The sequence below is a fragment of the Protopterus annectens genome, chromosome 2.part0, assembly GCF_019279795.1.
Source record: "Protopterus annectens isolate FY-2018-M chromosome 2.part0, PAN1.0, whole genome shotgun sequence".
Lineage (NCBI taxonomy): Eukaryota > Metazoa > Chordata > Ceratodontiformes > Protopteridae > Protopterus > Protopterus annectens.
This window is the reverse complement of record NC_056728.1, coordinates 643,787,402-643,803,691: the sequence shown is the minus strand read 5'-3', so window position 1 is coordinate 643,803,691 and position 16,290 is coordinate 643,787,402. Positions and strand designations below refer to the sequence as shown.

Below are 16,290 nucleotides of genomic sequence, written 5' to 3'. Positions count from 1 at the left end.
TTATCATGAAGGGATTCTCATCTAGATCAAGGGAGGTCATAGTCTCCTTTACTCATCACTCATCAGACCAATGATTGAGTACAATGCCCCATTCGGAATGTATCTGACCCGACACTTGCAGCAGCTGGAGAGGCCACAAAAGTTCCTCACCAAAAGGATAAAGGGTCTCAAAAATCTGTCCTATGCTGCCCGACTGAAAGAACTCCAGCTCTATTCAGTCGCCACGCTGCTCAGAGGTGACCTTTGCCTAACATACAAGGCCATGTCAAACCCAGATTTGATGAATATGCTTCACCTCAAAAAATCTAGATCCATCAGAGCCACAAGGGCGGGAGACTTAAACCTTGACACGGCTATTAATAGCATGTGCTGGAGGGATAGATTCATCACCCAAAGACTCCCTATGCTGTGGAACAAAATCCCGGTACATGTGAGGCAGAGCACCTCGCTGGCCTTGTTCAAGAGAAATCTTGACCAATGGATGGGAGATCGCAGATATACCCCAGGGATTACCTCAGTGTCACTGCTCGACAGAGGCACAGCAAAATAATGGGTATAGTTCCCCATACTAAAGGGGTGGCGTAAGCCACAAAACGATGGGCTAGGCTTGTAAATGCCCTCGGGCAGATAGCCTAGTATGAACCTATGAACCTATACCAATACCTGGGTGATTGTCTAATTCAGGCAGAAAACTAGGACATACTTTTGAATCATCTGGCATTTGTACAAAGGGTGGTAAGTTGTCTGGGGTGCACCATAAACGCAAAGAAATCACACCTGGTACCCTGTCAACAAATTATATTCCTAGGAGCAAGCTTGAATACAACTTCCCAGATGGCTTTCCTCACGCCAGAGAAACAAATTCACTTGACAGCCTACTTCAAACAAGTGGCCACAAAAACCCTGCTATCTGCAAGACAAATACTACAAGCCTTGGGGTCCTGCATTCTTCTAATTCCATATGCAAGACTGCATATGAGGAAACTGCAATGGTATCTAAAAAGTCTATGGTGTCAACATTCTCAGGATCTAGAAGCAATGATTCCTATCATTCCTTGTCTACGCCTAGAGTTCCTGTGGTGGGCAGAGGCCTGCCACCAAAACAAGGGACTACCATTCACACTAACCCTTGCCGCCCAGACCCTAACAACAGACGCATTAGACTATGCATGGGGGACACACCTGGCAGGGAAGTGCATTCAGGGCAAATGGAACCCAATTCAAATGCACCTTCACATCAATCATAAAGAAATGTTAGCTGTACAGAATGCTCTGACAGCCTTCAAGGACCACATTCTTCCAGGACAATTAATGGTAAAGATGGACAACACCACTGTTATATGATATATAAACAAGTGGAGGGGGGTACACAATCTTACCCCCTCTGCAGACTAGCCATGGCATTGTGGAACACAGCCTTAAGCTACCAAGTGCATCTACAAGCTCAATTCCTGCCAGGAAAACTAAATACTCTGACAGACGGACTAAGCAGAAACCTCATGGACCCACATGAGTGGAAACTGGAACCAAGGATTTTCAGCATGTTGACAAACAAATGGGGGAGCCCAGATATAGACCTGTTTGCCTCCCCCCAGAACTATCAATTGGAAAAAGTTTGCGCAAGGACTCCCCACAGACAAGCTTGGAAGGTGGATGCTCTGTCCTTCAGCTGGAAAAACCTATCAGTTTGTGCCTTTCCTCCTCTGCCTCTGCTCTCCAAAGTACTACTAAAGATCAAACAAGACAAAGCAAGGATGATTTTGATTGCACCAGCCTGGCCACGCCAGCACTGGTATCCCCTCCTGTGCAGTGTGTCACTGTTGGCCCCATGGCACCTGCCTCAGACTCCTACCCTGCTGTCTCAGCAGGAGAACCAGATTCTGCACCCTCAGCTTCAAACACTGAACCTAGCAGTCTGCCTAATTACCTAAGCTCTTCTTTACCATCCTTCAGTAAACCAGCAATGGATGTCATTTTAGAGCAAGGGGGCCTAGTTCTAGAAAATCTTATGCTGAAAAATGGAAAAGATTCTGTGTCTGGATCCAGTCTCAAGGCATGAGCACAGCAGTGCCCAGTTTACCTCAGATTTTACAATACTCAACTGAGATGCTTCACAAAGGCCTGTCTTTTTCCTCAATAAAAATTCACGCCTCGGCCATTTCAGCTCATTATAACACAGAACACCTCCCCTCTTCTCTCATCCACTGCTCAAGCAGTTCCTCAGAGGGGCCAAAAATTTAAGACCACCCAGGAGAGCTCCAACTCCAGCCTGGGACCTTAACTTTGTATTGGAGAAACTCACCCTTCCTCCTTTGGAGCCAGCTGCTACTGCAGATTTAAAATTATTTTCTTGGAAAACAGCTTCCCTTTTAGCCATCACTTCAGCAAGAAGGGTATCTGAATTATAGGCCCTTATGGTAGTGGAGCCTTTCATCATCTTTCATGCAGAGAATGTCCCTCAGGACCAGTCCCTCTTTCATGCCAAAGGTGGTATCCAGTGTGGCCTTTAATCAGTACATTCATTTGCCAGCCTTCTTTCCTAATCCACAGAACAAAGGGGAATGGATACTGCACTCCTTAGATGTTCACAGACAACTTAGATTCTACTTGGACAGGACTAAACCTCAACGGAAATCTGAACAACTGCTGGTGGCAGTTGCTGCAGGGACAGAGGGGAAGGCTATTTTAAAGCAAAACATTTCCAAATGGATAGGCCATTGCATTAATTTCTGGTATAAGCACCATGGAAAATCTATCCCACAGGGGATCAGACCCCACTCAGCCAGGGCTGCATCTACCTCTACAGCCTTTCTCAGAGGCGTACCTACCAGGGACATCCTAGAAGCTGCTACCTGGAGTTCTGTGCATACTTTCACCAAGCATTACCATTTGCCAATTTTCTCTAAATCCAGAGCTGGCTTTGCCACTGCAGTTTTGCAGGTCCTTATAGCTGGTCCTAATGCTATCTAAATTCCTCCTCCCATCCTTAGCTTTGGGAATCTACCCAAATGTTATGACTGCAACAGTGAAACACGAAGAACATAGTACAGCTGTGTACACTTACCATAAATGTAGATGTTCGAGTGTATTCACTGTTGCAGTCCTGGTTACCCTCCCTCCAGCCCCCTGACTTTTTTTGGCTATACCTCTTTTCTCCTTTTCAATGCTTAAAAGCTTTTTGGTGTATTTGCTTTTTTGTTTGAGGTATAACCTTGTATATTTATAGATTTAATTGCCTCTCATTAGGGGGGCACCTGATATCTGGGGCAAGAAAAACTGATGTAATGACGTCGGCTTCATGTTTAATAACCCTGACGACCTGACGTCACAGAAGAAGAGACAGCAACCAACGTAGTACCCAAGACCTTTGTTAATGAGGCCGACTAAGGGCTACTGCAAGCAGATAACCCAAATGTAATGACTGTAACAGTGAATACACTCGAACATCTACATTTATGGTAAGTGTACACAACTGTACTGTCTTGACCCTATTCATTGTCCATTTCCAAAGGTAAAAGATTATTTCAGTTTCTGATTGGTTCTGAACTAGCGTACTCTTCAAAGTTCATCTGTTTGCAGTTTTTGCTTGTTTGACAACATTCTAGCTGTTAAGACATTTTTCAAGGGAGTCTTGCAGCTGAACCTACCAAAGAAATCTATTCCAAAGTAGCACTACCTATTGTTGAATACGTATCTTTTCTTTGAAAGCACTCTGTCTAGCAGCAGTCACATCTGGTAGGATTTCAGTTACATTCCCTACTGTGTAAACTTCCTCATTTGATTTTCCATAATGAAACAATATCCATGACGACTGATGCTACTTTCTTGTCAAAGGTAGTGTCAGCAGTAGCTTAAACAGTCAATGTGAAGTTGTTCTATCTCGACGTTCATTCTTACAGATGGGTTCAGAGCCAATCCTCTGCTCCGAGTCGGCCTACTACAAAGCTCGAGGCCAAGTCCCTATCCCATGATGCACCTAGAGTTACCTCAGATCTAGTTTGCCACTGCAATAGAGCAGAGGTTTCCTAGCACAGCTCAGGGCAGTATAGCTTTTTTCTTATAAAAACTTTCTAAAACTTTTTATTCCATTTATACTTAGTGATAGTTTGGTAGTTATATCTTTGATAGGTTATTAGTACTATATTTCTCTCCTTTTTGGTCTTCGTTTTTTTATAGGCCTGTAATATCCCTTCCCTTCTTGGTGTGCCTTTATAATATAGCTTTGTAGTTTAAATAGGATTGTTAAACTTTAGACAGTGTGTGAGTGCTTTGAATAGTTACACAGCCCATTTGCTTTTTAGGGCTTTTTACTGTAGCTTAACTTTCTAAATTTGTGTGTGTGTGTATTCTCTTAAAAGTACAGTCTGTTACTGTACAGTAGATTTTTTGATACTATAGTCTTTAATATGGCTGACCAGGAGAAAGACAAGCATCCTAAGTCTGGCTTTAAGAAGTGTCCAAAATGTGTACAAAAGATATCTGAGACAGATGGTCACGTTAATTGTGTGTATTGTCTTGGAGCCCTGCACTTGCAAGAAAGCTGCTCCATTTGCCATTCTTTTTCCTCCAGAGTCCTTCATGAGAGGAAAAGAAAACGTATAGACAGGAGACTTCTAAAATCTTCATTCCAGGAAGCTTTGAGTGACCAGGATAAATCTAGCCAGTCTTCAAAGTCTTCTAAGACTACGTCTCATGTGACAAAACCAAAAAAACATCAACATCGGCTCCACAGCCTTCGGAGCCGAGCATCCTGTCTTTTCGGAGCCGATCCCCAGTCCTCGAACCGGTATTCGAAGTATTAGTCTCCCATTCCTCAGTCAGTGCCTCCATCCATTCATTCATCTCTTCAATCAGCCTATCTGATTTGGATGTGGATCGTGTGGTGCAGAAGTTGTGCAGGCACCAGCATTTGCTAAATTTTTGTCGGCTCCAATCCAAGTAGTTTCAGAGCCTAAAACTGTAATGCCATCGACTTCTTTTCCTCCTCTGAGCCATACCGGTCCTTCTGAGCCAGACCTGATGATTGTTGAACCTTCGGAGCAGACATGTGTTCCAGTGCCATCGGTTCCATTTACTCTGACTTCCTCAGCGTCTATTGAGGAGTCTAGGAGTTGACACACTCCAGTCGGGTCCAGGGAGGATAGTCTGACTGACCTGTCGGTTCCCACTTTGCCTGTCGGGGCCTCGGCTCGGATGAGTTTGGCTCCTTCTTCCAGTTTGGAGCCCACTGTGCCAGTACCGGATCGATAGTTTCTTCGGATTCAGCAGTCCCTTCTCATTGGAACAGAGATGCCTTTGAAGCCATGAGGAGAGTGATGTCCCCCAAGACATCTACAACTTCTGGTCCAACTACCTCCTCCCCAAAAGCGCCTTTGTCCACTTCTGCTTCACAGATCCTTTCTAAGCGTAGAGACCCTGAACCTCTGGAAGCCCCACTGGGTGGCCCCTGCTCTTCCGAGACCTCACCAGAAGTTCCCACTGATGAGGTTCCCAGGAAGAGAATTTGTAAGAGGAAGCACCTAGACTCCCCACAGGAGTCTCTCACGTCCGATACCAACTTACATGAATCAAAAGGGTCCCCATGGTCCCCCTCTGAAGATATCTCATTTGCTGAGATATTAGAAATCCTTAGGCAGAGGGGTGGCTGGAAGTCCACCAACCCTACTGAAGATGAGTTGGTTCTCCTGAAGGCTTTCGGGTATCAACCCTCCACCTCTTGAGTGTCTCCACCCTTTGATGAGCTTATGGAGCTGGTCTCACGAAGAGCTTGGGAGTCTCCGGACACCATGGAGCCTGTCCCTATGAAGCCCAATAAATTTATGTCTGCCCCTCAGGATAAGTCTTTCCTCACCAAGGGAGTGCCATTTGATGCCATGGTGGTGGTGGCGGCAGCCACCAAAAAGGAAATGTCAGAAACTTCTTCCTCTATCCATCCTCCTAACAGAGACTCCAGGATCATAGATAGATATGGGAAGCGCGCATACAGTTTGACTTTTGCCATGCAGTCACTGAACTATCTCACACATTGTGCGAGACTACAAAGAGATCTCCTAAAAGAGCTTGTAGATGTTCTTCAAGGTACAGTAGCTGCAGGAGCTTCAGACGTCGCCTCCCAGCTTGCTACCCTCAATTCCATAGTGAACTCGTCTCATTTCATATGCAGCTAATGGGATGAGTAGGGCAGCGGGTACAGGAATTGCTCTCAGGATACATTCCTGGATGCTCTTGTGTTTTTCACGGAGCCCTGTAAGTCATCCTTTGTCAGCACCCCTTTTGATGGCTAGTCCATTTTCAGGCCCAAAGTTAAAGTAACTTTGACCAGGTGTGAGCAGGAAGAAAAGACTCTGCCGTCAGAGTCTGTTTTTCCACCCCTACCAGACCCTACCCCAAGGGTTAAAAGGGAGGAAAGATATGGTTCCAAAAAGCCCAAGGAGCCTTTCTGGACACACGTGGTGAACCCCCTCCATGGGTAGAGGAGGGGGCAATAATGGAAGATGCCACCCTCGCGGCAGAGGGGGTTCGCAGAACCAGGGTGACAAGAGACCAGTTCTTTGGGAAGCCCTACCAACGCTCCTGAAAGGAGGCCCAACTGTCCTGCTCTGGAGGCAGTTGGGGGTCGCTTATCTTTGTATCCAGATGCCTGGCTCAAAATAAAAAAACGACAACTGGGTACAAAGTATAGTTTCCAGAGGATATTTCATTCCTTTCGCCACTCCCCCTCCATTGACAACAAAAATCCCAGACATTCCACCCAGTTACAGGGAACAAGCAACAGTAGAGGTCCAAACGTTGCTAAGAAAGAGTCATCCAACCAGTCCCAGCAGACCAGACAGGATCTGGAACTTACTCAAGATTCCTTTTAGTTACAAAAAAGACAGGGGACTGGAGACCTATTTTGGACCTCAGCAGACTAAACAGATTTGTCAAGAAAGAGAAGTTTGGATGGTCACGCTTCAAGTCGATACTTCCCTTCTTAGGGAAAGACAATTGGATGTGCTCGATAGATCTACAGGATGCGTACTACCATATAAAAATGGTCAGACCATCCAGGGATCATCTGCACTTCCGTCTAGGAGCCAATCATTACCAGTTTCAAGTCCGACCCTTTGGTCTCACTACAGCTCCCAGAGTTTTCACCAAATGTATGGCAGTGGTCACGGCTCACCTGAGGCATTTAGGATTCCAGGTGTTTCTGTACTTGGACGATTGGCTCCTCACTGCCACCACCAGGCATCAACTAATACAAGCCCAGGGACACCACTCTTACTCTCTACAATCTTCTGGGCATTACCATAAATTCAGAAAAATCTGCCTTGTTGCCATCGCAACATTTCGTCGTTTTTTGTTTTTTTTTTCGGAGCAGAAATGGAACACCATCACTTTAAAACTTCCAGCAGAAAGAGTTTTATGACTTCATCAGCAGGTCCACAGCATCATATCCAGAGACAAGTCTCCAGCATCAGAAGTGCTAACATTGTTAGGCATGATGGCAGCTGCAATATTAGTGATACCGTTGGGTCACATGCACATGCGGATTCTACAATGGCTGCTATTCACTCAATGGTCTTATCAAGAGTTCACAGTGTCTCATCTCATAATAATCACAAACACATGCAAAAAGGATCTTCAGTGGTGGTTGACTTCTCTTCATGTAACGATAGGTCGTCCTTTTAAACTACCCTCACCAGCGGCCACAGTGACTACGGACGCTTCCCTGATAGGGTGGGGGGGATTTTCAGGGAAGAACAGCCCAAGGCAGATGGGCCGAACAGTAGACACATCTGCATATCAGTGCGCTGGAGATGAGAGCAGTACTTTTGGCATTTGCAGTACTTTCAGGACTCTCTCCCTCTGGGGACAATTGCAATTCAGACGGACAACATGTCATTGGTCTGGTACTTGAACAGAGAAGGAAGAACCAGGTCCTACCCCCCTTGTCACTAGGCTGTAAGAGTATGGCAGTGGGCTATATCCTCCTAGTGCTTTCTGATAGCAATGCACATCCCGGGGAAATCCAACGAGATTGCAGACAAACTGAGCAGGGCAATTTTGTTACCTCACGAGTGGTCCGTCAAAAAAGACATAGCTGAAAGAATATTCCACAGGTGGGGCCAGCCTTTCTGCGACCTTTTTGCCTCCCACATGAACACAAAATGCAGAAGCTACTTTGCCCTGATTTCCCCCTCCAGGAGAAGTCCTAAGGGATGCACTCTTACACGATTGGCCTCCGGGTCTCCTCTATGCATTCCCACCAATTCCCTTGATAGCCAAAGTATTGCAGAAAGCAAAAGCCTGGGGAAGAACCATCATTCTAATAGCCCCTCATTGGCCTTGTCAGATTTGGTTCCCCTTCTTTCGACTTCATCTGTTGGAAGAGCCTTGGATTCTGGACCCAGTTCCAGACCTTCTGATGCATTTGTTGGGGGTTCTTCATCCCTCTCTTCAGTCCCTGAAATTGACAGCTTGGCTGCTCCAATTCCCAACATAGCCAGGTTCCATAACCTCTCAAACGAAACACAGCATATATTGATATCTTCTCATAAGTCCTCTACTAGGAGCCTATACCTTAGCAAATGGAGAAGATTTTCTATATGGGCTTCTCAGAATAACATTGATCCCTACCAAGCACCCATTTCCTCCATATTAGAATTTTTGACTATGCTTTTCAATAAAGGAGCTACAGCAGCTACAGTTCAGGTGCAACTTTCCGCCATCTCTAATTTTCACCTTGGCTTTGTAGGCTTGAACATAATGTCACACAAGCTATCAAAAGCCTTTCTCAAAGGAACTTTTCATCTCAGACCACCTGTGAAATTCCCTTATAACCCATGGAACCTAAATTTTATGCTTTCACACATTATTCTCCCACCTTTTGAACAAGCTTCCTCATATGATTTGAAATATTTATCTTGGAAGACTATCTTTTTAGTAGCCATCACTGCTGCCCATAGAGTGTTCGAGCTACAGACCTTGTCCATAAAGCCTTCTTATTTGATTTTCCATGCTGGCAGTGTTCCTGCGAACAAATCCTTCATTTTTACCTAAATTTTGTACTGAAGCTAACTTTAACCAAATCATAGATTTACCAGTGTTCTTCCCCAAACACACCAACAACTTCGAGTATAAGCTACACAAACATGATGTTCATAGCTCAGATTTTACCTGGATAGAGCAAAAGAGTTCAGAAAATCAGAACAGCTTTTCGTTTCTTTTTCAGATTCCAGAAAAGGTATGCCAGTGGCAAAAACAACACTATCTAGATGGTTATCTGATTGTATCACCTTCACTTATTCAGCTGCTAATTTACCTTTACAACACAAAATTAAGGCTCATTCTACCAGAGCAGTATCCACATCATCTGCCTTTTCTGCTAGGCTTTCTACAGACAACATTTGTGCAGCAGCCACTTGGTCAAGACCTCGTACCTTTATCACTCATTACAAAGTTGACAAGGCCTCCAGGGACAGGGCCTCCTTTGGTTCTACTGTCCTGAAAAACATACTCCCGTGAACCACCCAAGATAAATGGTGCTTGGGACGCTACCCATCTGTAAAAATGAACAGTGAGAGAGAACAACTGCACATAAAGATGTTATGTACTCACCATAACATTCTATGTGAGTTGTTCATGTCACCTTTATTCTTACTTCCCATCCTCCTTCCCCCTCTAGGGTTTTTTGAGGACCAAGATACAAGTTTTATCCTGGTTGCTCAGACTTTCTATGGGTTTTCTTCTAGAGAGTGATAGAATGGCACATGGTGTTATTAGATGTAGCAAAAAGGATCTGAGGTAACTCTAGGTGCATCATGGAATAGGGACTTAGCCTCGAGCTGTCTGAAGACCTCGAGCTTTGTAGTAGGCTTACTCAGATCTGAGGATCCACTTCAAACTCATCTGTAAGAATGAAGGCGAGATGAGCAACTCACATGGAATGTTATAGCGAGTACATAACTTCTTTTTTTCCATTCTTCTTTCCCTACTGTCAGCATGATGGGAAACTTGTGTGCACTTAATAGATTTACTTGGGCAGCTCGGATACTGCACAAGAGCAGCCAACAAAATCAGAAAAAAAAACGACTAGATGTTTGTTTCCTTCAAGAAAGGAAACCTTGGTCTTTCAATCACTAAGCAGACATAGTGGAAGTGATTGCCCTCTTCAAGTCTTTACAAGGTTCAACTAGAGCACTTTCTGCTAGGGCAGTAGCAATAACAGCAGCATGTTTCAGAAGTATTTCTTCGCAATTTTAGAAGCTCATGTTTGACTAGCAGCACAGGCCCTGGAGGGAGGGGGTTGAGGAAGATGGGAGTGGGTGGCTCACGCATCCTAAGGAGAGAGAAGCAACTCTGGCTCACCGCTTGAGCACTGCATGTTTCATCCATGGAGCATGAGTCTTCTGAGTAAATGCTGCCAAGTGGTGCATTGCATTGCAGCAGCCCACAGAAACAGCATGCATGTGAATACATACACACTTCCCTAAACCCATGTTGGAGGTTAGGAGCTCCGGGGGGGGGGGGGGTTGGGGGGAGAATATCAGGAAAATGCCCTGAGTGCTTCCAGTATGAATACTGCTGTGATTGGTTCTAACCTCACACCAAACAAATGAACTGGGAACTACTCTTACCCAGTGAGGAGAAAATTAACCAGTTGATTATGAGAGGGACTGACTAGTAGCAGGGCACCAACGTAAAAAAACATAGTTTGGAAGCTGCTAATTGGTCCATAGTCCACATATATTAAAAACTGTAAGCTGAATGCATAGTCTAGGGGCAGGACAGGTTGTGGCTTGACTGTGCTATAAGAGGTACTGTAACTGTCTATCACTCTCCCCCTTGAGTATGTCTACTGCATAGGATGCTATTCTGATTTTGCTGTTTACTGTTAGTGACCTTTCCCAAAACAGACTGTATGGGTGTGTATAACATCCTAAGCATAACTGTAGATCTTTGAGGAGCAGTCAGTATAACTGTAAACTTCCTTCCCTCCAGTCCATTTGAAGATTTATATATATTTAGAATTTTCTTTTGTCTTTATATGCTGTTTGCTGCTATTTTAAGTGTTGCTAGTTACTTAGGTTTATAGCATGTCATAGTCACAGCTTTTATAGGGCATCTTTGGTGTGTAGAACTAACAAAAACAGTCAAACAGTGCATTTATTATGGGAGTCCTTCATACACACACCAGGGATCCATGCAGTCAATGCACAGAACCTGCTTGGTGAGCACAAGTACATGCATGAAGTTACAGAAGTCATAAAAATAAATGCTCCCTGATTTGAGTCACATGTCAGTTTCTCACTTGCCTGCAGAGTTCAAATTGTAATGCTTGGATGTACAGGCAGTCTTGCAGGAACACTGTATAGAACCAACGACTACAGTTCCAAAAAATCAAGGGTGAATTTTACTAAGCATCTTGATTTTTTTTCTATAATCCCTGTTACGCATTCACTTAATCTTTGTTCTGCTGCAGATTCTTTGCTTCTCTTTGAGCATTATAAAATACGCAGTTTAAGATTTCTTTCGTAGAAATACATGACAGTCTGTTCCTCCCCAAACATTTCAGAAATGTGAACTGTTTGAAAGAAGAGCATTTCCTTATTCTCCACATAGGTGGTATTTTCCTCTGCATTAACCTGTACATTTTGCCATTGTGTTATTTGAAGTCACCATAAAATAACTCATTTCCTGGAATATTCCTGTGCATGAGATGCTCTTTAAAAAGGTGGATTTATGCAAAACACTCTCGTATTTAATTTCCAAAAACAACTTTCTGTCTCTTCCTCTCTCTCTCTCTCATGAGCAAGGAATGGTTAACAGGATTATGTCATATAGTAGGTACCAGGAGATTGGCTATCCATTGTAGCACTTGTATGAAGATGGCCATGTTCATTTCTGGCCTTATAAAGCCAAACTTGACTGGAGGTGTTCTTGCTTCCCTCTTAAAGCATACAGCAGAAGTAAGAACACCTCATGTCAACATTTCCTTACTCTTTTTTTTACTTTTACTTTTTCTGCAATCCACAGTGTGTTGATATGAGTTAGTGCCATCTGTGCAAGGGAGAGTAGGACATTGCATGTGTAACTTATGCCAGCATAGCTAGCTGGAGTTTTGTAAAGAATTTTATTTCATTTGACTATGACACTAATTTGTACAGGTGCTTGTGTTAAACATGTATTTGTAAAGTTGCTTGTGTTAAAAATGCATCAACAGTGGGTCCTGCTGGACAGAAAAGAAATATACATGCATGTCAGACAGTATTATAACTGATTAAATGTATATGTTTTAACAGAGAATTCTGGAAGGGAAGAGGTTAATCTCAGTCCAGCTAATTTTGAAAAATAAGTTGAAAATTAAATGGATTGGTTTAGGCCATAAAGATTTTATATTTCAGGTCTGATTGCAGCCAGAGACAAAAATGTCTGGGGATACCAGGACTAGGAATCTTGCTGTTATTGTCCTTAGGAGTGAATTAATTACCAGCATGGCAGGGTGGAAATGTTTAAAATTGTTTTATAGCTTTCAGATGCTGAAACATCTTAGTGAAGCTCTGGGTGTGTATTGTACCAGAGTCAGGTAACCAGAGGTGATGCCATTCTCTAACCAGCACTGAAATGATTTTCTATATGTTAGTGAGAGATATTCCGGAACTCTCACAGCAGCACTTTGTTTTTTGGAACCTGACAGGAAAGATCTCTCACAGATATATCACATAACCACACACTTCATCTTGCCTTGCCAGTCAGGAAAATATAGTGAGATTAGTTGAGTATTGTTTTTCTGTATCTGTGTGAATCTATCCACCTGTGTTATTTTTTATTTTTTATATTTTCTGTGATTGAAACTCTGGTGTTTATTGTAGCTATATATTCAGTATTCTAATGTTTTCTATTTTATTATTTATTTAAAAAATTCTATACCTTTCATTGTGGCTGGTCTTTTGGAGAATACTTTTAACATCTTAAGAATATTTAAGCCTTGCTGCTTTGGTCAAACTCTACCATTTGCATTAGTATTAATTTTACTCAGTATAATTTGGTACGCTTGTAAGAGCTAATTTGCATGTTCCAAGTTTTCTAAGATTCTTCTCTTCATCTATGCTAGTTACAGCCATCTGATCAGAAAGCAGTGAGAAGCATACAGACAGTCTCTCTGTGTATGGGTGTGCTTCTGGTGAGGTCTCCAGTGAAACCTCTGATAAATATATTTTTTAACATAATGGTAGTTAATAGTGGGTGGGACTTCAGCAGAGCAATGGACTGATAAATAATATGGCCTCAAAAATATGGTGTTATACTGGGTGACTACTTATTTTCACTACAAGTGTTAGTACACAGAAATGAGACCTAGACAGTTAATTGAGTCTGTAGTCTTCATAGGTGGAAAAGAAAAATAGTGCACCACTTAAGAAGTAACATAAATGTAATATGATTTGACTCTTCAGGGCATTAAAGCTATCTTGGCAGAGAGCTATGAGCGTATTCATCGCAGCAACCTCGTAGGAATGGGAGTGATTCCTCTTGAATATTTGCCTGGGGAGAGTGCCAGTACATTGGGACTTACTGGAAAGGAGCGCTATACTATAATCATTCCAGAGATCCTGAAACCAAGAATGACTGTTGAAGTTGAGGTAAGAACTACTCCGCATGCCTTTTTTTTCCTTGGATTATCAACATTAGTTTAAAGAGTTTGATTATATGAGGCACTTGGCTGAGCCATACTTTTGATGCCACCTGCCAGTTTGCTGCCTTGCAAACTTATGTTGAAAGAGAGAAGATACAGATATTCAGAGAAAAGAAGCATGATTTATAAAGTGTATACAGTTTTCTTCTTTATAATGTATACTCCCCCCCCCGTATCCATGAGCATCATGCAGCCTATTCTTGTTCTATAATATTCCTGTTCTGCAATACTTTAACCTTTGTCAGCACCTGTAAGCATTTCCTTCTAGTACTTTATTATTTCTACCCTGTTTTTAAATTCCATTTACATTTTATCCCTCTTACTAACTATGACTTATAAAGATATTTCTGTCTTGCCAAATAACTCGCAAATAATTTCCACTACCAGTTGTTTTAATAGTTAGGCAGTGTCTCATTATTACTTTATTACCCAACATTTTTATTGGTTTTGTTTTTTATATATATATATAAAATCTGTGTGTGTGTGTGTGTGTGTGTGTGTGTGTGTGTGTGTGTATATAATATACATATATATGGGTCTACGTTGTAAAATCAAAAGTACGGTTCCTCGAAGCGTACTTTTGTCAAACTCACTTCCGCAAAAGTGCATTCCATCGAAAATGCCCTTTCGCAGAATAAACAAAAACTAAATAAAAAAAAAATAATACACTAAACAGTATTATGCAGGGGGCGCCTCCCCCCAATTTAATATTCTCACTCCAAGATTGCACTACAGTTGGGAAAATGGAATATTCTCTTATCCCCACTGTACTGCGATCACAAGAGTTTCCTTAGTTGTACATCAGCAGTATACGTTGATGTACAACTAATGGTGCATGCAAACACCATGTTTTTTTTTTTTTTTGTTTTTCTTTAGCGAACATACATTTTCAGCACAATGCATTTTCGCTAAAGTAATTTCGACAAAGTACGGTGTGATGAACTGTACTGTCGACAAAACAAATAGGACCCATATGTATGCGTGTATGTATATCTGTGTGTGTGTGTGTGTGTGTGTGTGTGTGTGTGTATGTATGTATGTATGTGTATATATATATATATATATATATATATATATATATATATATATATATATATATGGATCACCTTTATATCCTCGAAATCGCGTTTCGCCGACACACTAATAACCGACACCAAAAGACCGACAACAAAAAACGCCGACAATGCAAAACACCGAAAACCATTACAGCAATGCACTACACGTAAACAACACAGTACACTACATAACATATGCACTAACCCAAACCCTAACCCTAAGGTCCGACACTACCGCACACTTACCCTACCTGCACCCTAACCCTAACTCACTTACCCACCCGTAACCCCAAGATCCAACACTACCGCACACTTACCCTACCTGCACCCTAACCCTAACTCACTTACCCACCCGTAACCCCAAGATCCGACACTACCGCACACTCACCCTACCTGCACCCTAACCCTAACTCACTTAACCCACCCCTAAACCCACAGTCCCTCACTATCGCACACACACCCTACCTGCACCCTAACCCTAACTCACTTAACCCACCCCTAAACCCACAGTCCCTCACTATCGCACACTTACCTGTCCGCTCCCTAACACTAAATTCCTCACTCGATCGCACACTTACCGAGTCCGTCGGGTTCTCACCTTGTCGGTCATCTGCGTTGTCGGTGTTTTCGTCCTGTCGGATTCCGTGTCGGCGGAACGCGTTGTCGGGCATCTAAAGGTGACCCATATATATATATATATATATATATATATATATATATATATATATATATATATATATACTTGATCTAAAATAGTTATTGATGTGTGTCAAAGGCTTTCACTTAAATGCACATGTTCCTGTGAAGTATAACTTTTTTTGAGTCTAGCTCAGTTATTGTAACTTGGGGAATAGGTAAATTCTGCCCAAGTTCCTACTACTGAATTTTCATCTTCCATACCATATATTTTCATAAATGTCTTCAGAAATCTACCCTTTTTTCCCTCTTTCCTTTTTATATGCCCTGATAAATCCTCACTATTGCAAATCAAGTTCTAGTCCCCACATATAAGTAATATTCCTTGCTGAAAACTTAGTATTTCTCCTAAAGTCTTAAGCTCCATGATAGTTTTTGGTGGAATATAAGTATATGACAGTGTAATCCTCCTCCATTGCTGATAACCCCTTACTATTATAAATCTGCCATTATTGTCCCCTTTTCTCCCACTTCCATCAATATTGGAGCCTCTCTAGCAAGTAGTATAATTACTGTGGTTTTTATTTGTCCCTGAAATTCTGCTGACTATCCATCCTGAAATCCTTTCTTTGTCACATTCACTAATTTCTTTCAAAATGTGTCACCTGCAGCATTGCTGTTTGCACTCTGCATTTCTTAATGTAATTCAATGCTGTTTCTTTACTGTCTTTAACTGTAAGGCCATTTTTACATTCCACGATATAGATAGCATAGCCATTATAAAAAAGCTGCTATTATGTGCGTCCGATTTTTTTAATGTGTTTTTCCAGCTTCTGTGTTACATGCACACACTAATGTTTGACAGGCCGATCTTTTGTGTAGTTGTTTCTTCTCATTTCCATTTGAACGAATGTCACATTT

General features: G+C 42.4%; 1 protein-coding gene across 1 annotated transcript in view; it reads left to right on the top strand.

The window, feature by feature from the left end:
• Nucleotides 1-16,290, top strand: part of ACO1 (aconitase 1) — a 1,039,508-nt gene that overhangs the window by 1,011,386 nt on the left and 11,832 nt on the right. The window contains exon 22 of the mRNA XM_044061006.1: nt 13,440-13,625. Within this exon, the coding sequence (XP_043916941.1) occupies nt 13,440-13,625 (186 nt within the window). The remainder of the gene's footprint in view (nt 1-13,439; nt 13,626-16,290) is intronic.